At 42.1% G+C, this 23,974-nt stretch overlaps 1 protein-coding gene and 1 long non-coding RNA gene across 4 annotated transcripts in view; both read left to right on the forward strand.

The window, feature by feature from the left end:
- The window catches only part of sgip1a (SH3GL interacting endocytic adaptor 1a), a 71,613-nt gene that overhangs the window by 32,631 nt on the left and 15,008 nt on the right, over positions 1-23,974 (forward strand). For all 3 annotated transcript variants that reach the window (XM_040035077.1, XM_040035078.1, XM_040035079.1), the window contains 11 exons: positions 14,286-14,349; positions 15,010-15,031; positions 15,680-15,736; positions 16,011-16,074; positions 16,588-16,763; positions 18,203-18,211; positions 19,484-19,495; positions 20,922-20,943; positions 21,049-21,133; positions 22,044-22,129; positions 23,872-23,952. In XM_040035077.1, the coding sequence (XP_039891011.1) occupies positions 14,286-14,349; positions 15,010-15,031; positions 15,680-15,736; positions 16,011-16,074; positions 16,588-16,763; positions 18,203-18,211; positions 19,484-19,495; positions 20,922-20,943; positions 21,049-21,133; positions 22,044-22,129; positions 23,872-23,952 (678 nt within the window). The remainder of the gene's footprint in view (positions 1-14,285; positions 14,350-15,009; positions 15,032-15,679; positions 15,737-16,010; positions 16,075-16,587; positions 16,764-18,202; positions 18,212-19,483; positions 19,496-20,921; positions 20,944-21,048; positions 21,134-22,043; positions 22,130-23,871; positions 23,953-23,974) is intronic.
- Positions 3,403-11,000, forward strand: LOC120735618. Its single transcript, XR_005696317.1, has 2 exons — positions 3,403-3,789; positions 6,495-11,000. It is a non-coding gene; the product is annotated as an uncharacterized LOC120735618 (long non-coding RNA).

The raw sequence follows: 23,974 nt of genomic DNA on the forward strand, positions 1-23,974 counted from the left end.
AAAATAGCTGAACTAACAGCAAATACTCAACATATCTAAACTTTAAACACAATATAAGAAAAAAACAGACAAACAACAAAATAGAACATTCATAAAGTGGTAATCAGATTTATTTTTTTATTTTCCCTGAATTTTTCTTGGTCCAAGACTTTTAACTTGGGTTTTTCATTTTTGCATAACCTTCATTAAAACGCTCAGCTTCAGTTGTTACAAGCATCCAAGGCATAGACAGCATCACAGTTATTTATCTACTTGTTATTTGATGATGTAGTAAAACACAGTACAATGGTAAGAAAAATGGGATTATGTCTCCTAACAAACGCTTACTTTGTGGCACCTGAATGTGAAACTGTGCTGAGGATCATAAAGGACTTTCAGAGGACTTTGTGTAGCATGACAGGCTTTTTAACTGTCGTTAAATATGCACTTGATTTCATTAGCTCAAGTTTGGCAGTTTTACCATCAAAGCAATTAAGGTGGCCAAATAAACTTAATGTTCCAAGATCCTTATTTTTGCTTGGATGGTTTTCTTGGACAGAAGCCGAGCTCACGGACTGTCGACGTGCCAAAAACTGCACCGCAGCGCCGTGTCTTTCCCCTGAACTCAGTTTGTTCTGCTACTCCGTTTTCTCTATAATGTGAAAAATATGAACACTCCTGTGCCAACCGACACGATGACACATTGTAACGGATTTACTGTGAATTAGCTTCACAAAGGAAACGATGGTAATGCAGCCATGTCAGATTGCACTACACAGCACAGGGGTAAGCCTTTACATGCGCTTATCATTGAAGTGCTTCAATATAAGGGATGCACTGCTTAAGCTTGAAAAAACAAGAACAAACGAGCGAAAGATAACAGGTTGTGTTTGAGCCAAGTGTCTAATTTGTCAGTTTCCAGTGTTGCTCCCTTAACATCTAAACAAATACTGATTGACCTGTTATTGATGACCAGACTTGCTCCTGTTAGTTTGCTAGTATTTCCTACTTTCCCCATATAAACAGATTAATGTGTGTGTGTGTGTGTGTGTCAGTGTGTAATACAATACATAAGGAAGATTTTAGCTATATCTCCACGACTAACTTCACAGTATTTTTGTAATGAGCATGTGTGTTGATTCTCAATTACATTTTTTATTCTTAATCATTATTAGCAGAATCACGATGGCCTCCTAGGCCTGTTTTATCTCGATAAAGGCTGTGGGTGCATCTCAAACGTTTTCTCACCACAGTCTCGATCCTTTCTCCTCCCTCGTCCTCCTGCTCTTCATCCTCCTCCTTAATACCGCCGAGTTCAAACTCTGTGCAAACACCGATCTCGTGGTTTTGAGAAGAAAAAATAACATCCTCTCATCAGTGAATCACGCTTCATTGTACACCCACACTGTCTTGTGCCTCATGGCTCAGCTGCTTTGAGTCACTGTATTTGATATTAAAATGAAGCCAAGACAAGAATCTCTGGATAGTTGGGCCCAGAGAGCACTTTATGTATTCATCACAATCTCAGAACAGATTCTGTGAATCAAGGTAGCTCACAGTGAGCAACGGCTGTCTTTGTAATAAGACGGGCGGTTGAATCGTGCGCTGAGAGCTTGTTTAAATAAAAAAAGAAAAGAAAAAGAAAATGCTCGAGCAGCCATAAAGCAAAGTTGTTGTTTCTTTGTTTGTTTTTTGTTTTGCTCCTTCTTTTCTTATCTTCTTACGACAAAGATGGTGGCACACAAGATTAGTTTCCTCTAAATATTTTTTTCCTGAACGACTTTCAGCTTTGCTTAGAGTTACTGTTACTAGAGTTACTTGCACATGCTGGTTTTTTTTGCAAATTGTGCAAAATAATTTATTTTTTCCTTTTTCCTGCAGTTTGTAAAAATGAGTGCATCTCAAAAATGAAACTATGAAGACACTCGAAATAAATTTCCTGTGGTTGGAAACTATTTTATCTAACGTCAAAGGAGCTTGCAAAGAAAAGCGTCTGGACTTCTTTAAGATACTTGAAGACGTTTCACCTCCCATCCGAGAAGCTTCTTCAGTTCTAAGGTCAAATGGTGGGGAGTCCCAGATTTAAACTTAGTGGGAGTTTCCCCCCACAGAGGGACAAAAGGACCCCCTGATGATCCTCTAATCGCCTGAGCCAAGGTGTGAAACTGGGTGTGGGTCAAAGTCAGCCAGGGTTTCGGATGAGCTCGTTGTGAAACCTGGCCCCACCTTATCATGCGAATTCCTGAGGTCAGATGGCCCAGGATGTAAGTGGGCGTTAAGGCGTCTGGGGAGGGAACTCAAAGTCTTCAAGCAACTTAAAGAAGTCCAGACGCTTTTCTTTGCAAGCTCCTTTGACTACGATGACCTGGATGACTGAGAACCTTCAGACACATTTTATCGAACCTTTTTACATTTGCCGCTTTGAGGGATATACATGTGAAATTTCTGTAACTACAAGTAGGGCTGGGCCATATCATCCCGTTCACGGTAATACCGCTGTAATGTTGGCCAACGATAAGAAAATGAAATATCACGATAGAATATGGGTAAAACGTGCATGCGCGGTGCCTTTCTTTTCATACGCACATGGCGGGAAAAGCACTGACAAAGAATGAGAAGAGCGAAAGCGGATCGTTGAATGAAACGGATGAACCTGAACTGGTTTGTAAAAATGCTTCAGTGGTGTGGAACTGGTTTAGCTTTCATCCGTCAGATACACAACAAAGCACTATTTTTGGTAGCGCATGCTAGCGGGCCGTCGTTATTACAGTGTTTGATTTTAAGTGTGCCAATCCTTTGATTTTTCTGAAAATCGACAGAGCCCCTTATAATCCCGTGTGCCTTATGTATGAACTCTGGTTGTGTTTACTGACCTCGAAACGATTTTATGTGCACGGCGCTCGAAAATCTGTCAAATGTTTTAGTACGACTTTGCTAAGCTACGAAGCCGCACCGCTTGATGGATTGTCGGAGCGTTACGGCTGTCGTAGGCGGAGCCTCGCGGAGTGATACGTGCTGCGCTTCAACATAATGTTACCTTATTGTGTGTGTATAACCTCTTTTTAAGTTCTGTGGATATTATACATGGTTATGCTGAGGATATGTCGGCCAGTTTCCACTGGAAATGCCTTTTGGTTAAACTGTCAGCAAGGAATTTGCATTTGCACTGTTACATTTTTATATTTATTTTAATGCAGATTAAAAAACAGCTGCTTGTTTTAAGTGAAAATACATTGATGTGTTTTTTTTTTGCACTAATAAAGTTGTGGAGTTGTAAAGTATTTTGTCTCGTGTCAGTTATTTCGTCAGTTATATCGTTATCGCAAATTTTCGTGATAAATATTTTTGATCATATCGCCCTGCTCTAACTACAAATATGTGTTTAAAAAAAAATATATATATATATATATATTTTCAATTTTTCTGTAGTTTATTGCACTTTTTTGCAATTTATCTCGTTACTATGGACCTAATGCATGCATATTATTGAAATTTGGGATATGTCAGTTGTATTGATGCATATTAACTTGAAATGCTACAGCAGGTCAAAATATAAAGACTTGGTTCTGTGGTGGGGTTTAAAGGGTTATTAAAATGAATCACATTTGTTTTGTGTTGATGCTGCTGGGCTGTGTCAGAGAGATTATCCTGACCATCTTACTTATGGGATTGAAAACACTGACCACAAGTCAATAAATACATGTAGAGCAGTGCTGCAGGAAATTACTTGTTTTCACTCATATTTTTATATTTTACTCAATGTTCTTTGATAATGACACAGAGCTTCATGAGCCTCTAAATGTCGAGTGTGTGTGTGTGTGTGTAAACTGTTAAACTTCAAAATCATCTGCTTTGCTCACACTGTAGCGTATTGTCTTTTTATGTAGCGGGCCCTTTCATTTCTGTTAATTAAAAACTACAGTCAATTCAATTCAACTTTATTTATACAGCGCCAAATCACAACAACAGTCACCTCAAGGCGCATTATATTGTAAGGCAGACCCTACAATAATACATGCAGAGAAAAAACCCAACAATTAAAACGGTCTTGATCAATACGTCCAGACGCACTGGATGAACTCATCATGTCTTGAAGCCAACGTAATAAGGGACTGGCCTTGCTATTTTAATCTCCAATCACAAGTGAGCGTCTGTTGTAGACAACTTATCAGAATCAAAATACTTTATTGATCCCGGGGGAAATTATTTTTTTGTTACAGTGCTCCATTATAAACAAACATTAACAGAGACAGACAATACACTAACTAAGAATAGCACAATATATACAGGAATATATATACATAAAAGTCACTTGTTAATAAATAGCTGAAAAAGGAAGAACATGTGCAAGAAGGGTGTAGCCGTTGCAGAAAACAGTGTGTTAAGTGGAGGAGTTGTACAGGGAGCCACAGGCAGGAATGATTTCCTGTGTCGTTCAGTGGTGCTTTTTGGTGATCTCAGTCTCTCACTGAACGTGCTCCTGTGACTGACCAGTAGGGATGGGTATCGTTTAGGTTTTATCCGATACCAGTACCAAACCGGTACCTTTTGAAACGGTGCCGGTGCTTAAACGGTGCTCAAACCGGTGCTTAAAGAATGAAGAACACACACTTTGTCCAAAAACCTCTCATGTTTAGCTGTTTTCCACTTTTTCTTTGGTCATTTTAGCCTTTTTGGCCAGGGTGAAGGGAGTATCTGCCATCAAACAAGAAGACAGCCGCATGTAGCTATGATGATGTTTGCTAGTTCACCTTACATGCATTAATGTAATAACGTGGTTAGCCTACTCAACGTAAATTACACACGAACAACATTAAGCTACTCACGCAGAGAAGAACGGCTGCTGCTGCATCATCATCCTCATCATTTCTGCTACACTGGCAGGGCTAGGGGCCAGGACTCTCCTCTTCGGGTTTTTGGGGGATGTTGCTAACTCCGGGTCCGATAACAGGCACCACACCCGCAGTAGATGTGCTCGGTGTGAGGTCTCACAGCAAGCTATCAAATACGGTGCATTTCTCGGCTTTTAAAAAAAACGCTATGCGTCGCCAGGTGTTTCATCGGATTCGAGGTGTTACCTCCTTTGACAGTATCACAGTATCAGCTTAAAGCACTTGTTGCTGCTGAGTTTGCATCTTTTGCTGTGAAGTACAGCCAGACTTTGACCGCTTCGCCTTGGACATTTTTAATCTGTAGCTCTGCTCTAAAAGAGCGTACGTACCTGGCCCCGCCTACTACGCTTGCAAAGGTAAAACGATTGGCTAGAATCCAGAGTGTATGACATCTCAGGGAAATAAAGCACCGAAATGTGTGCTGCTTTTCGGTCTGGTTACTACCGTTTATGTCAGAACCGGTGCCATCATGGCACCAGATACCGGTACCCATCCCTACTGACCAGCATGTCATGGAGTGGGTGGGAGGTGTTATCCAACATTGTCTTTATCTTGGACAGCATCCACCTCTCCGACACCACCTTGAGGGAGTCCAGCTCCATCCCCACAACATTGCTGGCCTTACGAATCAGTCTATCGAGTCCGTTGGCATCTGCAACCCTCAGCCTGCTGCCCCAGCATGCAACAGCATAGAGGATCGCACTGGCCACAACAGACTCATAGAAGATCCTGAGCATTTTCTTGCAGATACTGAAGGACCTCAGTCGCCTCAAAAAATAGAGACGACTCTGGCCCTTTCTATAAAGTGCTGTGGTGTTTTTAGCCCAGTCCAGTTTGTTGTCAATGTGAACTCCAAGGTATTTGTAGTCCTCCACAATGTCAACACTGACCCCCTGGATTGAAACAGGGGTCAAGTGTTTCCTGGTCTTCCTGAAGTCCACGATCAGTTCCTTGGTCTTTGCCACGTTGAGCTCCAGATGATTCTGCTCACACCACGTGACAAAGGAGTCGACCACAGCCCGGTACTCTGTCTCATCATCCCTGCTGATGCAGCCAACCACCGCAGAGTCATCAGAAAACTTCTGAAGATGGCAGGTCTCTGTGCAGTGGCTGAAGTCTGTGGTGTAGAGGGTGAAGAGGACAGTCCCCTGTGGTGCCCCTGTGCTGCTGATTATTATTATTATTATAATAATTCTCATCATCTTGAGCAGAAATGTGGTACCACCTAAACACCTTTAAAGCTATTTATCTGAAAGGAATTTCATAATGCAGAATCTTTTTTTCTTTCATGAAAGCCTGTATGTGATGTGTGTTGTTATTATCAGGAAAAAGACTGAGGGGGAGATGGCGTTCTTACAGCTCTGAAATGCCACATGCTTATACAGGGAAGGGAGATATCCTCCTTTGGGTGGAGATTCAACTATGCTGCTATATTTCAGGGCACTGTCAGACTAATGTGGCCAAAAGAAGCTCTACTGTCCCCCCTCCCCTCCCCAGTGGCAGCGGCGCTGATGTGTTTTGATAGGAGGGCATGACTGAAATAGCCACGGACTTGTCTTGAGGGAGAAGTCTGAGGCCTGGCAGTGGTTAGGACAACTGTATGCTGGCATTAGTCATATTTAGTTGTGTGTGTGTGGGTGTGTGTGTGTGTGTGTGTGTGTGAAAACATTTGAAAAGCTCTTGTAAGAAATCATTGCCTTTTGTCTTATTAAAGTTTCAAATATACATATGTTTATGTACCGAAATCATTACCTAACTTGGGGTTTGCTGATGCTTTAACAATTATGTTTTGAAAAACAAAAACAGCTTTATCTTTGATCATTTTATCAGAAATATACATTTGGTAACTATATGAAGGAGGCCGAAGTCAGAAGGTCACGCTGTGGCACGAGCAGGATCACTTTAAGGGGTGTCCTTGATTCTCATGTCAGCATCTCATATGTGTAAAGATTTTTTGTCAGCAAATTAGACATTTCCCCCCGTGTCCTTAGACCAAAGATCTATGTTAATAGCTACTTTGTTGGCTCTGCAGCAGGGTCATTTGTAGCACAGTCCTTGGTGGATGCTATTTGGAGCCTGGGGATGAGAAGCTTGAGTGCAGGCTGTTTATAGTGAAGCAGGGGATGAGCAATAATGGGACGCAGGAAGAGATGGACACAGACAGGTAATAAATAGCAACTCTGGTTCTAGCTAACGTTTCATTTTTTGACATTTAATATGTTGTAATTCTTATTATCTCTGATGTTTAAGGAAACTTTGAATAAATAAGGAAGGTTTAATTAAGGATGAAATGCTGTGATGGCAGCAGTGTGAAAGAAATTTGTCTGTACCTATGACAGCATCATAAACCTAAAAGAATAAATACAACACTAAACATCGAGTAATAAAGAGAGTGCAGACATATAAGGCTGCATCACCACCATCCTCACATTCAGTTTTTGTTCATCTCTGCACCAACCGCTCGCACGCCGCTGTTTGGTTTCTGGCTCTGACCCACTTTATTTAGAGGTGTGTGACGTCACTCAGTGTGTGCATGCATCAAAACTATCCACTTCCTAATATGCGTACGTGTGGAGTCGTGTGTTCATTGTGGATACATTGTTACTGCGAGTGTTGCACACGATGGCTGACAGCGCAGCCACCTGGCCTGTACAGTCAAGTTCTAATTTTAGCATTCACAAACTGGCACTGTCTCTTTGTCTTACACACACACACACACACACACACACACACACACACACACACACACACACACACACACACACACACACACACACAGAAGAGATTTGCTCCTGGTGGTGATATCTGGAGGTTTTCATAGGCCGTGCCCCCACATGGCAGTTTCCTGTTTGTTCTCCAAGGTAATGAGACTGGGGGGGGACACTTCCACTGACACGATGTCGTCTCCCCTTCCCCTCTGACTTCTTTCTCCATTTTGGAGGTAGTTGAGATGAAGATCAGAGAACTGGAAGATTAAATCCAGAGACTAGCAGAGAAGAAAGTAGGTGGAGAATATAGAATAAATGGCTTCCTTCCTTCCTTCCTCTGCAAGCAGAGATAAAATGGTTGTAAACAGGGAAGGCTGAATGATTTGAGAGCTTCCTCGTTTGTGCAAATATTTGTCTTTGGAATGAGCTGACATACTTTGTCATTAAATCCATTTGGCTTCATTTTTGAAGGTTAATTCTTAGTTTGTAACTACTGAATAGGAGCATGTGCTTTTCATTAGCACGTCTTTAGTTAACAGATATCTTTTCAGTCTGCGAGGCTGCAAAAACAGTACTTGAAATAAAATAGAAGCTGCATTCAGCTACATGTCTGCTTGAGATAATAGAGGTCTTTCTTTTTTTGCCTGGGTATCATTGCTGGTACACTGGGAGGTCAGAGAAGGGTTTCTTTCTCTCACATGTCTTCTCTTCCTTCTCCCTCTCAGAGCCAGTAAGATGAATGAGTCACTCCAACAAAAGAGCCCTTTAAACCGCTTGTTTGCATTGCGCCGGTCGATCTCTGTTTCTTTACTGTACGTCAGTCTGTCTGCATCCCATCTCCCTGCTCGCTGCTGTTTGTCTGCAGTTGTTTATTTTTCTGTGTGCTCGTTTCTGTGCCTGCCTGCCTTCGTCCTGTATCGCTAATTACTTGCCTGCCTGCCTGTCAGTGGATCCACATGCTTTTCCTCGTGCTTAGTCAACAGCATGACTCAATACCCACAACAACTCAACACACCATCTTCCCGTCGCAGTTGTCCCCTGCCACTCTCCCACCTGAGCGCGCTCAGACATGCACGGCACACACCAGCTTATCATTTCCAAACATGTTGTTTTATCCAAGCAAAAGACGTCGAACGTGTTTTAAAAATGAGTTTAAGATATTTATTCCATGTCTAAATGAAACGAGCTCCCATTTTTTTCCTTCTTTTTCATTCAACACCTCTGCTGTTAAATCTCAGTGGTGTATTATCTTCCTTTCTGATTACTATGCACAGCAGCACAGGTCTCGCATTCAGAGTCTGGAGTGGCCTGGCATGGTCTCTGCTGCTGTAGCTGGCAGCATTAGCTGTGTATGTGTGTGTGTTTTTCTGGTTGGCGAGCAGATTGAGCCTCTTTGTCTCTTCCCCATTTGGAGCAGCTTGTTAACGGCCTCTGAGCTGCTGCTGCAGAAGCAGAGCTGTTCTCCACATGTATGTTGGCCCATGGCTACATGCAGGAGTTTTATTTTTAGCCATGTGCGATTTGGAGTTTGTTTCCAGAGCATTGTTTAATGTTTTGGTTCCTTTGTTTCTTATATAGCTAGGGCTAATGCAATAGATCCCAGGTGTGTAAGGCGTCAGGAAATAACGCAGTAGGTGCTGTACACGCACTTGGTTTGCTTTAGTTTCCTGCTGACAGTAGTCGATGAAATTGTAGTGAAATAAAAAGCAGAATAGCACACATTTTTTTAAAAACGGGTGGAATATCCACCAAACATGGATCATAAAGATGGATCGGTGCATCTTGCACCCCTCTGCATCTGTATTTTTGTATTCTTGAGGCTCCGTAATTGCACAACTGCAGCTGTGCCCCTCATTTCCTAATTTGCCTTTTCTACCTGACAGCACATCAGGTATACAAGACCGGTGTTTTTCTCAGAGGTGTTTTGGTTTGTGTCGATGTGCTCTGTTTGTCTACCTGCAAAAATTGCACATGAGCACTGAGCAAGTAATATACAATCTTCAGGTTAATTGTCATGGCAACAGCATGTGCTCAGTTTAATAATTGCAGTTGTTCAAGGTGATGGTTTGTTTTTATGGAAGACTGTTAGTGACAAACACTCGATTGAGGCTGCAGGGTGGATCTCACAGAGATGTGATAACACCATCTCTTGTTCAGCTTCCTCCTCCTCCAAGGTTGGCCCGAGCCACACATTTTTAACAAATCAACATTATTTGAATTCCATAGAAATTAGTACAGAGACCCACAGTCTTCTAGGGAAAAAAATGTGGTGTGCTGTTGCTCTTCAAGTGCCTTGTAGTTTTTTAGATTTGGCAGTGTCCTGTCCTGTTTGGCTTCATGTCCTTTGGCTTTTCCTGAAATTGCATTACTGTGTCTTGAGAAGAGACCACTAATTACGTTAGCACATCCTTCTGAACGGAAGCCATCAAGTCATTAAATAGTATGCACCACAAACCCTGTTATTTCCCTCTCTGTTAATGAACTCGTGCCACACACATTCATGCATTCATGTCACGGTGCAGGTCCTGCACTGGTCCTAACAAGGAATAATCATTTATTGGGTTATTTAAAAATACAAACGTTTGGTGGAGTCGTGTGTGAATACAAATATCTGTTCTGATGTATTTTTATGTGTGCGTATTTCAATGCTAAACATTGTAATGACCTCCAATAAAACGACGTTTTCCTTGTTCATTTACTGTGTTATTGCCCTTTTCTTGCACTCTTTAATTATTGGGAGTGCTGTTTTATAGTAGATGGACATGAAATAAAAATAAGCTTCATAAAAGCAATAAGAGGTAATTCCCATAAAACAAAATAGTCCTGCAGGGTTGAACTCATTTGAGGTAATGTGCGCTGAAAGAGCAAAACAACACACATACATGTGCATTTTCTTAGTACAGCTGTGAATATGTCAGCTGCTGCTTCAGGGAAGTAGTAGAAACAAACCCCAAAATAGAAGTAAAGGGGTATTTATTTAAGCTGTCAAATCTGAAACAAGTAAGATGTCAAGAAAGAACTGGATTTCTGACATTTTGGTTCACTTTGAAAACCATCACGGCCCAGAATCTTCCTGCTGGCCTTAACTGAGCCTCACGAGAGGAAACGTATAAAAGTAAACGACTTTTATGCTTCCAACTGGATTTTTGTATTTTTAGTCAAAGCAACTCTTTAGCTAATGCTACAGCGACACTAGGAAAACACCGACCGGAGACTGTGCGATGAACAAAATTGTGACACGAATGATCTTGTTGCCTTTGAAAATGAGATCAGGTTCATCGCTCTTTGAAGCAGCTTTGGTGCATTCAGATTGTGATTTAACCCTTTCATGCATGGATTTTTACAACCTCAATCAGGATTTTGTTAAGTATTTTTATTCATCTTTAGGTATAAAAAAAGATTTTTGAACTACATTTTTTTTTTTTAAACATGTACTTTTCAAAGAGTTTTTTTTACATGTCCACTTAGTCAGTCCACTGGCTGACCAGTGGGTGGCAGGTATGGAGTGGTTTGAGCAAGTATACCATCAAGACTGACACAAATAAAAGAAAACAGCCTTTGAATAGCTGTCCACTGTGGTGACCGCTGCACGTGAAGGGGTTAAACATTTAGTCTGCTGTCGATCTGTTAGTTTGGGATCGAATGGGGTCAAGTTGATGATAATAACATGTGTGACGGGACGGCGATTAACTGGTAAACTGGCAGTCGCAAATTTGTTGCCATCTATGTTCTCAGAAAAATTCACGTTTACCTCAGATTTCAAACAGCAGTTTGTCTATAAAGATTCATGTAGTTGCTGCAGGTTGGCGATTTAACTGAATGATGATAAAGGTGCTCGACAATCTTATTATTATTTAAAATGGCCACAACACAAACATTTAGCACCCAGCTGTCACCTCCCCCATCAAAAACGCAAAGATGAGTCATGCTCGTTGCTGCAGACTGACTCGGGTTAAATGAGTCTGCAGTCATTTGCAAACCGGTCTGTCTGCAAGCGTTTGCAGTCAGTTCACATCAGGCCGTGATCGTTTGGAGACAGGTTGCCTCCCACCTGGTGACCTGTGCAGTTACCGTGGGATCAGGTTGGTTGTGTTGCATGATCAGTCTGTTGGAGACCAGTTGGTTGTTGCAACTATTTGCAGTACTTTAAGGTTTGGCACCAAAAAAACTTTCTGCATCAGTGGGTCCACTGATTATTATTTATTTATTCATTTTATTCCCATTTATGTTTGTTTACTTGCTTACTTATTCATTGGTTTCCTAGTTGCAACCTCATTAAAACTAGGAAAACTCCACCCCAGTGTGAGCGAGCCATAAGTCAAACTGTTCAAAGATTAATCGGACAGGACGATATCAGACTAAAATAAATGTCTGTGCCTTGGTAGCCCAGCTGTTGAAGGAACAATTTAAGCTCCTTCCATCCGTTATACTAAAGGCTGAGAGAGAGCACGCTGTGTCCTCATCTGGAAGCCTCCCACAGATGGTTCACTGAGATCAGGAGGGGAAACTGGTCTGGGAAAGCCAGAGATTGAAAGAAGAGATTGCAGTTTGGCATCGCGAAATGAAGTCGTCTGTACTTTGAAAGGGAAAGGGGTAAAGCTCGACATCAGTTGAGGGGAGGAGCTGTCTGTGTATGTGTGCAAACGACACATACGTATGTACTCACAGGGACACACAAACAGCATGATGGCTTCCACAGTCGCCCTGCTGAAGTACATGAAAGTAATAATACTCGTTGTATTTTGGTACTTTGTCGCTTCGCTGAAGGCCATCGATGGCTGTTTATGTTTAAGGTCTGTAACGTGTTAGACGGGTGATGCATTACCATAAGATGAAAGGATAAGAAAGCGTTAAAAGAAAAACGGAAACCTTCCTGCTCTTCATCCACGATCTCAGTGACCTCACTGATTCAAAGCCGATGTTTTCATATGAAAGAGTACTCATCGTGTGCCTCATGTAGCCACGCAAAGTGGAAATAAGATTTCTGACCTTACCTAAACTCTTATTTTTGACCTTGCCTTTATAGAAACGAGCACTTCTTTCCAACACCTGATCTACTCGTGTCCGTCAGAATTCATGACGCTCTTGGCATCGTGAATATTCTGCAGTGACGTGTGTGTGTGTGTGTGTGTGTGTGTGTCTACCTTTTCGTATATAAAGACAGATTCATGTCCTTACGTGCAACATATGAAACTGCCTTTAGTCTTTCTGTATGTGTGCTGGTGCTGATTATAAGCAGCGGGATATTTATTTGAACCTTGACAGTCACCATTAACAGGATGCAAGGCTGAATATGTTGGCAGAATCAATGGGAGAGTATTTCTGGGCGAGAGCGTCTGTGTCCTGGAGGCCTTCTCGGATTGATTTCTCGTTCTGATGCAAAATTAGTCGAGTGGAGAAATGAAATAAAAACGTGGAAAAAATGTAAACAAGCTGCAGATACTCTCCTTTGTCCCTGTGGGTCTGCTGTAGTAGTCTGCTGAGCTTCGGTGTGGTTTCCTGTTATCCAGCTTATGACACTTCTTAGGTGAGCAGAGGACTGTAGACGCTCTTAATTTTTAGCAGGAGACTACAATGATGATATTTGTCTTTTATTCATGAGTAGGGTCACTGGTGTTGAATTTGAGTACCAGAACACATCAAGGACGGGAGCATGATACCGTTTTGTGTGTGTGTGAAGTAGCATCAAGTTTCTGGTTGGAGACTTGTGTGTAACTGCATGTGGTATGAGGAGAAAAAATAGGTTGGTCCTTAGATTATGTGATGAGATCGCAACCACACAAAGAGGAGGAAGTATGAGAGTAAGGGAAACATTGGAGAAGAAATGGAGGACAACTGGGCCTTCATTTGGGGTAAGAAAGAGGTGCGAGCATTTGAGTTTGTTTAGCCTAATGTAACTAAACATGACTCATTTCATAGACAGGAGGACTACATATTAAGATTAAGATTACATATTTAATTTTTAAAACTTGAAGCTGGACTAATGTGCTGGTCAACTGGCAGAGTCGTTTTTGTAGCGTAATTCCTGAACAAACAGGATACTTTGTGCTTAAATTGGTAAAACAGGAGAAAGTCCAGAAGTTTCATGTGAACAATGTCTGCATTTCTTGTTTTTCACCTTTTGTCCCGCAGCTGTACCAAGTCCACAGAGTAAATGCGTTTTGTTTTAAGGCATGAACTCGCCCGAGCTTCCTCGAGGCCTAAACACACCAGCGCTGTAATCATTTGTTGTGTTTCAATGAGCGGCTCCAGTAGAGCTTCAGGAGATGTGAGGTGATGTGTAGGTGAGATTATGACTGTAGAAGGCTGGTTTGGTATGACCCCTGAATTACTGAGTAATTACCAACTCCAGTAACTTAATGGCTGATTTTGTTCTCACCTTGTGAGTTTGTCTGCTTGATTTGATGTTTATTTGTCTGCGAGCATTTTGAGCTAGTAATCACATTCCTGTTCGGTGCATTAAAAGTCAGCAGTTTCTCAGCGGCTGCTTTCTTCATGTTCGCTGTGCTCAGAAAACTTTGTTTTCATTCTTTTTTTTTTTTGACCTCGCATTGATGCAACTAGTCACTAAATAACACATAAAACATTTTCTTTAATTTCCTGGGTGATGGATGAGTCGTCCACTGAGCCTTTAACCCACGAAACCTTCGACTTCTAGTCACGTCTTTGTTTCTGCATAGAATAATTCACCTTTTTCTCTTTTCAGGATTGAAAAAACGTACCAGGAAGGCCTTTGGGATACGGAAGAAAGAGAAGGACAATGATTCCACGTAAGTCCTCTGTTGTGTTGTTTGATCCACGCACAGAGCTTATTAGTGCTTCACTATGATGCTGTGAAGTGGAGCCACAGGCTGACTGAACACTCGGGGGGGAAAAAATGATATGTGGCAGTAGGTTATGCATATTTATGGCAGAAGAATGAAGGGATTGTGGTCAGGAAGAACAATTACAGGATTAGTATTAAGTGTGGTTCATGTCAAATACGTGAAATGCTAGACTGCAGCTTCCTGTAATCATCTGCGGCTCAAGGGTCTTCCAGCCAATTACGCGTCACTGCTGAATACTGTATAGACTTTATAGACCACTTTATTGTATGTCATGTGTTATTTAGGATCTCTAAAATAATACACCAGCTTACAATACTTGTTGCTTGTTTTTTGTGTAAGATAAAGGGAAGAAATGTTCTGCATTTATGTAACTACGACAGTCATAATACAGGAAACTGCTGCCTTTGGCGTTTGTTTAGTCAACTTTTGAATTTTTGTAGCCATGTTCTAATCCTACACAAAACAGTTGAAGTGTTATGAACCTGCGTGTCTGTGGAAGTGTGTGACTATGATCATGTGAAAACTGGATTAATCAGAAAAAGACTCACTTAAATGAAGACGTTGTGTCTTAAGTAACATTTTCCTTTCTTTTGGTTTGCACAGGGGGTCTCCAGACAGAGATGGTGTAAGTAACAGAAACGATCTAGTACATAAACAGTTTTATGTATTTATTAATTGGGGTTTATGTAAGCCTGTGTCATCAGAGAAATTTGTGAGGCACATTGTTTTTGTGTTTTTTCTTTTTCTGTTCTTTTCACCTGACAGGAACCTCGAGAGGTTGAATCGGTACTGAGCTCAGCTTTTTAGACTAGACCACACTCTAGAGAAGTGTAGTGTGTAGAGCTTAGACTGGTCATAGACGTCGCAGTATGTTCTTTAACTCAGTCTGATGCAAGTGCAGCTGTTTCAGCTGTCTGTTCTTTAGCGCGCTCTCTGAGGAAGCTCTGTGGGGGTGTGGGGGGCGTTAGGGGAACAACACCAAGTCATTTGGAGTTATGATGAAACCTCAGTCTTGAAATCCTGTTCAGCTCCATCGACTAACATAAAAAAACCCCAAAAAACAGCCAATTTGATGAGTTGAAGAGCCGCTAACGTAACAGAGCAGCCTCAGAGTAAAAGCTTTGTGACTTAAATCTGGAGGTTCAAGGTGTTTGGGTGAGATTAGCTGAGACGTAGTTCCTCTGTGTAGGTGTGTAATGCAGTTGCAGGTATGTTGTATCGTGTTTTGTTAGGTGAGATTTTAGTCAAACTGTTTCTGTCTTCTCGCTCTCAGAAGAAGACGAACGGGGCCCCGAATGGCTTCTATGGAGATATCGACTGGGACAGATACGTAAGTAAAAACGCTGCTTTGTAGGCCCAGGCTGACTTTCAAGACTGTTTGTTGGTTTCACTTTCATGTCGTGACTCTTCTGTGTTGATCTGTGGTTTTATAAAACAGATCAACAGCTTCACAGATATGTTAATTGTTTGTAGATGGTCCCGTCAGGTCAGCGGGTTTACATGTGTAGCTTACACGGTGGGTGTGGGTTGTCTGTGTGGAGTTTTTTACTATGCAGGAACAGCTGCTGTTTGTCACTATCATTCAGACTCATTGTGTCTTTCAGAACTCTCCTGAGGTGGATGATGAAGGCTACAGTATCAGACCTGAAGATGAATTAGAAGAGGAAGATATCCTCAGCACAGTTTTTAATACGTGGCAGTTTCTGTCACGTTACTTGGCAAGAACTGGATTGTTTTCATTGTTTGTGTCGCATTTGCTGCACACTGTTGGGTCAGTTTTTGTCGTGCATGTGATGGAAGACAAACGTGACTTGGCTCACAGAACAGATCAATATGATTAGTGTTTTACTGAGAAACGGCAAACAGATAATAAAATGGCTCAAGTTCTTTAAAAAGGTGTTTAGGCCCCAGATTTAAGATACAGAAAAGTCTTCATTTTTATTATGTGGCTAATAAAAAAGTAATTAAAAACAAATTTATAAAGTGGGTCAGAAAAGAACATTTCTAAGTGTCTGTGAATGTGTGTTAAACAGGACGATGTCACAGAAAACAGACTTTTGTAAAGAAGAAAAGATTTAAGTACCGACACGCAAAGTTTCACCGAGGAATGTGGTTCCCGGGTTTCTCATCAACCTTAAGATGAAATGTAAACGTTTGTTTTCCTTGACATTTTTCCTTCACTTGCCCCCAAAAAGTCTCACTTCTTCTCCTCCGACGAGTCCGAGGAAGAAGAGGACCACAGGAAAAAATTCAAGATCAAGATCAAGCCTCTGCCGCCTGATCGTGTTGTGGAGGCACCCTCAGTCGATGAGCTCAAAGCCTCCATAGGCAACATAGCTCTGTCCCCATCTCCCATGGTGAGTAGATCTGGTTTCCCTGGTCCGTCTCTGCTGGCTTTAAGTTAGCCGTGCATGCATGCATGCATCATTTCTGTTGCTCTTCTTTTTTGTGGTTTTAACTGTGCATAAATGTAGCCGTTGCTCACGTATCGTCTTTTCTACTGTGTGTGGTACTATATGTTGAGCTGCTACTGTTTCTCTACAATATAAAGCTGCTTTAACCAGTATTGCTCAAAAGGGACATAAGGACACCACGAGGAGGACTGAAATCACATTTCATTCCTCTGTTATGATTTATAAAAGACCTCTAATTTCATATAATTGATTTCAAGTGTTTGTGATATAGTCTTGGTCAGACTTGGTCATAGTCGCTGACTTCAGTGTTTGGAGTAACTCGAGGCAGATGTCCTACCGCAACAGAAACCATCTAAGCACCGCTGCAAAATAGCAGGGTGTGAAGCTCTTATTTGAAGCGATGCAGCTCAGTTGACGAGTCCAAATTCTAACCAGCGTCCTCTTCAGACAGCCCATAATTAGCGACATCCCTGCCTCTCTAGCTGGGACCCATAACTTGAGTGTTTTCCAGTGAGGAGAGCTGGCTTAAGTATCTATCTTGAATTATTCAGGTAGGAAAGTGGGCACCTGTGTGTCAGTCTGCTGTGGTCATTTGAGCCTCTGGGCCTTAATAATTGAGTCCAACTTCAGTGTGCTCACCCACTGACTGTCAACCTGATCACGTGTGAATGATTTTTCACGCTGGTCACGTCTGCGTGAACGTGTATGAAGAGCTAATGCACGAGGAGGCCTGTGTTTTTGGAAGGTTGCACACCTACATTTCTTACCCTTTCTCAGTTTTTGATCATTTTCCAAGGACTATTATTTCAGTGTGACAGGCTCTGTTTATAAGGCTTTGAACACTAACACTTGACATCTTATTGTGTGTTGTTTATCTTCTGCTCCTAAATAAGATAAATGTTAAGTGCGGCCCTCACTGTATGACATATTTGAGAGTGTTGGATGTTGAGGTGTTGCTCTTCATTTTGGTTCAAATCTGCATGACGTTTAACTGCCCAGCGCTTTTCCTTCATACATGCACACAGTTATTTTATGGCTATGGGTAAAATAATTTTTTTTAAAAAGGAATATAGGCCACATGTTAACTGAAAGACTAAACCCTGACTGTTGCATGTATGTGTTTGTTGTTTCTGTAACCTCATTTGGTTGATGTATAAATGGGACTGAATCCAGGGAAACCCGCTAACACCATCCCGGCTGCATGTGCCCGTGTCTGTGGGTTTAGATGACTGCTTGCGTTGTAAAAGAGACTCTGCTATGCCAGTGTTGATGTACCATTCCTCCTTTTTAATCGTTCTAATTCTCTCCCTGTGCTGTCTTGATTTTGCTTTCTCTCTCATCTCATTGTTATTTGCTGCCTCAAATGATGCTAAACTCTGTAGAAGAGTCCGGTAAGCCTTTGCTTTGTACCCCTCCACCCCCTTAACCTTTTCATCTCTCTTGGCATTTACTACCTGCTGAAAATAGGCTAGCTACATTTAAAGCGAAATATTTATAGGGCCGGTGGCTGTTTTGTGATTTCTCTGTGGCTGTAGCCACTCGTCATCGCGGTGCCAGGTTATTCTCAGCGTTTTCACGCCTCATGCACAATGATGTGGCTGCCAAAGTATTTGGACTATGTGAGCCCTCGTCTTTCAGGGTGTTTCTGCTGGCTAAGATTTCTTAAATCTGGTTTTAATGAGTTTTTGAGTGTTAAGCGCCCAGTCCTCAGTCCAAACAACTAGATTGCAAACAGTAGAGGCCAGCAAAAGGTCAAGGATGGAGGGAAAATGTTTGCGCTTAAATAAGAGATCTCACGTGACATTTGATATCTTTGACATCTTACTTTTTATATTTTGGGCAGAAACAAAGAATGTGTCCTACCCGAGCACCAAAAGCAAAGAAGCAATGTTTTCTTTTTGATTCTCTTCGTATTTCAAATAGAAAACGACACCGTATCTTTAAAGGCTAAAAGGTCATAACGTGAGAGTCGGAGAGCTTCCTGCTGTGCTTCCTGTTTACATACAGCAAAGCAGCAGTGATTGGTTATGACAAGCAATACAGAGCTTTGTCCTTCACCAGTGTATCCAATCAGAGGTCTCCTTTCTAGGAGCATTTCCCACCCACTGTTGCATCACTTTAATCACTCACGGCTCACTGCACAACTGGATCAGGCACAAGAGTGAGCGATGGAGGGAGAGATGGCTGATGCGAGGTGGACATGACACAGACAGATGGAGAGATTTCAGTTCAAATTAAAGATGCCAAGGGGGCAGATGGAGTCTACAAGGGAGAATAAAAGGAAACTCTAAAGGATTAGTTGGCAAAAGGGTGGTGTTTGCAGGAAAGTGATTAGAATAAAGATGGATGAAAAGTGAGCCCATTTGAGATTCTAGAGCGACTACATTTTGTTCTTGAACACTAACCTAGAGTTAGTTTAAATAAGTCATTCTCACTTTTTTCCTATTATCTGTTTGACATCACACACACAGCTGTTCGAGCTTATTTAAAATAAAAATCTGAGACAGATGAGCTCGTTTTTTATGACTGGGTAACAACCACATCCTCAAATTCAGCCAACCAGGCCAAAAATTCTTCTCATCCTGATGCATATGATGTCTCCTTTACTGATTTGTCACTCTCTGATCAGGTATCTCTTCTCTCTTCCTTTTTGCTGGTCACAGAGACGTAGCCCGGTAAGTGGCTTCTTCTTCCTTTTCCCTGGGGTTAGACTAAATGTACCGTAGCATGTGCCACATGTCTACTTACTCCTTTTCTCCTTGTCCTTGGGGTCAGTTGAATAAGGGAAAATATGTAAGGGTCAGCAGTTAAAACAGTCGATCAATATGTTTCAAAATTTCATTAACATTAAAAATATTTTTAGCTTTTTAAGATCAGCGATATACTTGTGTACTTCTTTTGGGTGTTTCTTTGCCTTGAATGGCTTCATGCTTGGTCTCTACTGGGGACACAATTTACACTTTGGACAGCTTGGACCCTTTGATGTCTTACTTCAGTCACTCCCCATCGTGTCTTCTCATCTCCTCCCTGCCTCCTTCTCTCTCCTTATCTGCCTTTTGTTGGCCTCTCACATCCTGCTTGTGGTGAATTCATACACATGCTCTCTTAGACTTTGGTGTTTGGGATCACAGCCGAGAAGGCAGTAATGTTCGTGCTGTTGCCTCCCCGTCATCAACACTGGTCTCTTTTTTTTGTACGCCTATCGCATCTTATCACGTGGCTTCTTACAGCTTCAAAGGACGTTTGGAAAACCTTTAAAGACGCCATAAACCACTGCAAGCAGATTTAGTTTACCAGTATCCCACTTTCAGACAGATTTGATGTTCACAGCATTATTGTTGTACCAGCTTTGCATCTCTTCATTTTTTCTGTCTCGCTTAAGGCAGTTTTCTCTCCCTATTACCGTTGGGCGATTGGACGAATTTATCGACCACAGCGATAGGCTGAGCGTTTTACAAGAGCGATTTATTTATGTATTTGCCCATGAGTAAGTTAGTTTCAAGCAACAAAGTCATGTTTGAGTCTTTGCTGGCGCAGTACGTCTGCACGAGCGGCACACCTCTTTGGTTATATCCTCAGGTTTACCTCTTTCACCCGGTTTAAAGCCAAAGAAATCACCAAATTGGTGACTTTGTATTTTACTTTTTGGCAACTAGTTCCTCCATGTTTGGACTTACTGTGTTCTAAGCACGCAAATCAGTCCGTGCATGATTACATTGCTCCGCCCATCAAAAAGTCACCTGCCCGAATATATCGGCCATCGTCATTTATTGGACTGATGAATGTCGGTTAGAAAAATGTGACAAATCGCCCAAAGTGGGGAATGCGTGCAAGTCATGCCCGCTCATGTGAAGTGTAACTGAGTGCAGTCTGATCAGATTTAGTCGCAGTTCAGCCTCCGACCTTCAACAGCTGTTGTCTTTGCTCTGTCCAAACACAGTTTCAGAAAGAAAAGAATAAAAGAGCTAAGAACATCTTTTTTGGTTTTATTAGAAATCCTCACACATGGATGGAAGAATGTTGGATCCAAATATGAGAACAATTTGAGGTTTCTTGTCTTTGACTTTTTACATTTCCATGTTGTTTCTTTCCACGTTACAGGGTTTGAAAAGGAACACGTCCAGTAAGTATCAGCTTCATCACCTCAGGCCAAGCTCGCTTTTTACAAGTGACAAATTAGGAGGATGTGATGTAAGATTAACGTAAATACATTTCATTTTGGGCGCAGGCGAAGAGATTGCCAGACCGAGACGCGTCGTCCCTCCTGCACCCGCCGTGGCCCCCACACCAGCTCCAGCACCACAGCCCCCCAGGTGCGTATCTCGGTGTCGCTGCTCGTCCTTTCTCCTGCCTTTGGATCACCCTTCAGTCCCGAAAAGTTTTGTGCAGTTGGTCTCTATTTTAGCTTTTTGCTCGTTCCACGACACTGACGCGTTCATTTTAATTATACTTTTCTTGTTGTTTTAGTCAGCGGTGTCAGTAACAAGAGGCACAATCGCCGTATCATCATGCATAAAATGTCGACATTTGGAAACTGCACCATACGTTGGCGAGGTTTTTGTTATCTTCATTATTTTCTTTGCTTATTAACTGCAGGCTTAAACTGTGGCATGCCACATGAAAAATAGTGTAGTAAGAGGAACTGTCTTTGGGTTGCTTTTGATCTTTTTGCCATCTCGTTAAATAAATCCAGACAAAAACTGTCCTCTAAAGCCAGACAGTCCTTTGCAGACCTGCCACTGTATCTACACAAAAACTCCACGCTGTGCCAACCTGGTTTTCATATCTATTGCGCTGAAGACGAGGTCTTTTTATGTTTAAGTGTGCGTTTGTTGGTTGTTGTTTGGCTGCGGTGTTTGGTGTGTTGGTTGCAGCCTCGGTACAGTGAATATGAGGTATTTGTATTTTCTGCAGATGCGATTGAGCCACAGTCACTTTCTCTTTCTGTAATGCCAAAAGACAAATGGTAAAAGTCAGTTGTTTTTATTCTGCCCCCAAAACCATCCCATTAGCTTTTCCCGTCATTCTTCCTGTCGTTGTTTATGCTCCTGCCACACTTTAAAAATGACACATTTGTAATATTGTTGGGAAGATTTGAGCGGAAAGGGGAGCTGCAGCCTGATCAGACGACATGCAACGAGACGCTGCACTCTCTGACTGTTGTAGCTGTAACTGTTTGCAGCTAACAGTTTCTTCTGTATTGTCCTGTTTTTTCTGTCGCAGCAATCAGCAAACACCAGTCTCTGAAGACACCACAGGCTTATTTGGGCCTCCTTTAGAAACAGCCTTTGGAGAACAGAAAACTGAAGGTAACCCCCTCCCTCTGTGTCTTTGTCTGTATCGGCTCTTTGAATATGTTTCTGTTGATGCTTTGCTGTCAAAGTATGTTAGCAGTATGATGAAAAACACAAACACACACTTTTTGTCTGTGTAAGGCTTCCAGCTAGTTTTGGATGTCTTTGTTGAGGGTGTGGTTGACGGCAGTCCTCCGAGGTCGTGCTCTTTTGCACAGTGAAACTCGTTCATATGCAGATTCTGCCGTCACCTGCTCACATCCAGCCCTGCAGGATTTTATGATGCAGACTGTGGATGAGCTCTTAGCTCTTACGCAACTGCCGTGTCAGGCGTAAGTAACATCAGCTTGACACAAATTCCCTTCACATTTAATTCAGACAAGTAGAAAAGCTCTGCCTCTGGCACTTTGAACTGGTAATGTTTCACTTTTTTTCCAGTAAATACTAGTTTCATCAAGATCCTCTTAAGGTCAGTTAGAGATTCTCTGTGTAATTTGACGCAATTCAGTAGCGTCAGATGTGCCGTTAAGTTGAATCGTTGTCTTTGTGAAACTGCTGGAGTGTAGACGGGATGTGTTGCAGGTTTGTTGCATCACACTGATTTCATCCTTTTTTAGCTTATTAGCTGGTGTATTTTTTTCAGATGTCTTTTTTTTATATGCAATTATAAAAGCGAATATTATATAGTAGCACTGAATCGAGTGCGTGTTCTTGTGTTGACACATTGTGATTGCAGTTTTTACTGACGTTCTCATCTGTAGCTGTGTCCCAAAACGTCGGCTGCATCCTCCGGAGGCTGCATTTGAAGGCCGATTACGTCACAGCCAGGCGACGAAGGCTGTCCCAATTCGTCGACTCCTTCAAATGCGTCCTTCATTTCTCCAAATTTGAAGGATGGGTCGGGTGTGTCCTTCGTGGCCCACCATATCCCAGAATTCATAGCGCGGCCCAGCCAAATTTCAGCTGCCAACAATGGCGGCTGCTACTAAGTTTTAATATTACTCTTATTAATCTTTCTGGGCCACAAAATAAACTTTTAACATATTTTCAGGCGAGAAAGTAGCTGCGTAAATTACAAATATCTGCTCGGTTTATCAAGACATCGCATATTTGCAAAAGTCTGTCACCCACCAGCTCGATAGCAAGCCGGGGGGTTCAATGGTCACTCCAGCCGGTGAGAGCAGCAGACTCCCAGCGTCATCGTTTTCAGACCCCCGCTCTTTCGCTACTCAAGTTAAACATCATATATAAGTCACTCGGATAACTTAAAAATGTAATTGTTTGCCTTTTTTTCGGTGTTTTATTTGTTCCGGAGTAAACCGGTTTGGCTGAGATCAAAGTTATTAGATTAAATAAAACTTTATTAATCCATCGGGAGGGTTCCTCCGGGATTTTCACACAGCTGAATAAACATCAAACTGATTAAACAGAAGTGTGAGACGGTTGAGAATTTACGCCAGTGTCTTGTTATACTTTAGATAGCAAGGAGCAGACGGCCGAGTTTATTAAACTCCGCCGAGACAGCAGTGACGCAAATCTGAAGGCTAGACCGTCCCATTTCACAGCCTCGCACTTCCGGCCTTCTGGGTCTTTGAAGGACCCGGCCCACGTAGACCGCGAAGGCCGGGTCCTCCGAAGGATGCAGCCGACGTTTTGGGACACAGCTTCACACAAACATCCCCAAAGGATCACGAGCCCGAAGTGTTTCGCTGCTAACGCCCTTCACGATGGCCTTTTCTGTCCCCTCCTGAACTTAGCGGTTCTATCTGAGTGTGACGTGTGGGGGACTCCTCTATCAGAGCCTGAATCCTCTTTGACAAGATCCTTTCCCACAGGAAGTAAGTTGCGCCATTCCCTCCA

Source organism: Simochromis diagramma, unplaced genomic scaffold, assembly GCF_900408965.1.
Source record: "Simochromis diagramma unplaced genomic scaffold, fSimDia1.1 OVJJ01000816.1, whole genome shotgun sequence".
Taxonomy (NCBI): domain Eukaryota; kingdom Metazoa; phylum Chordata; class Actinopteri; order Cichliformes; family Cichlidae; genus Simochromis; species Simochromis diagramma.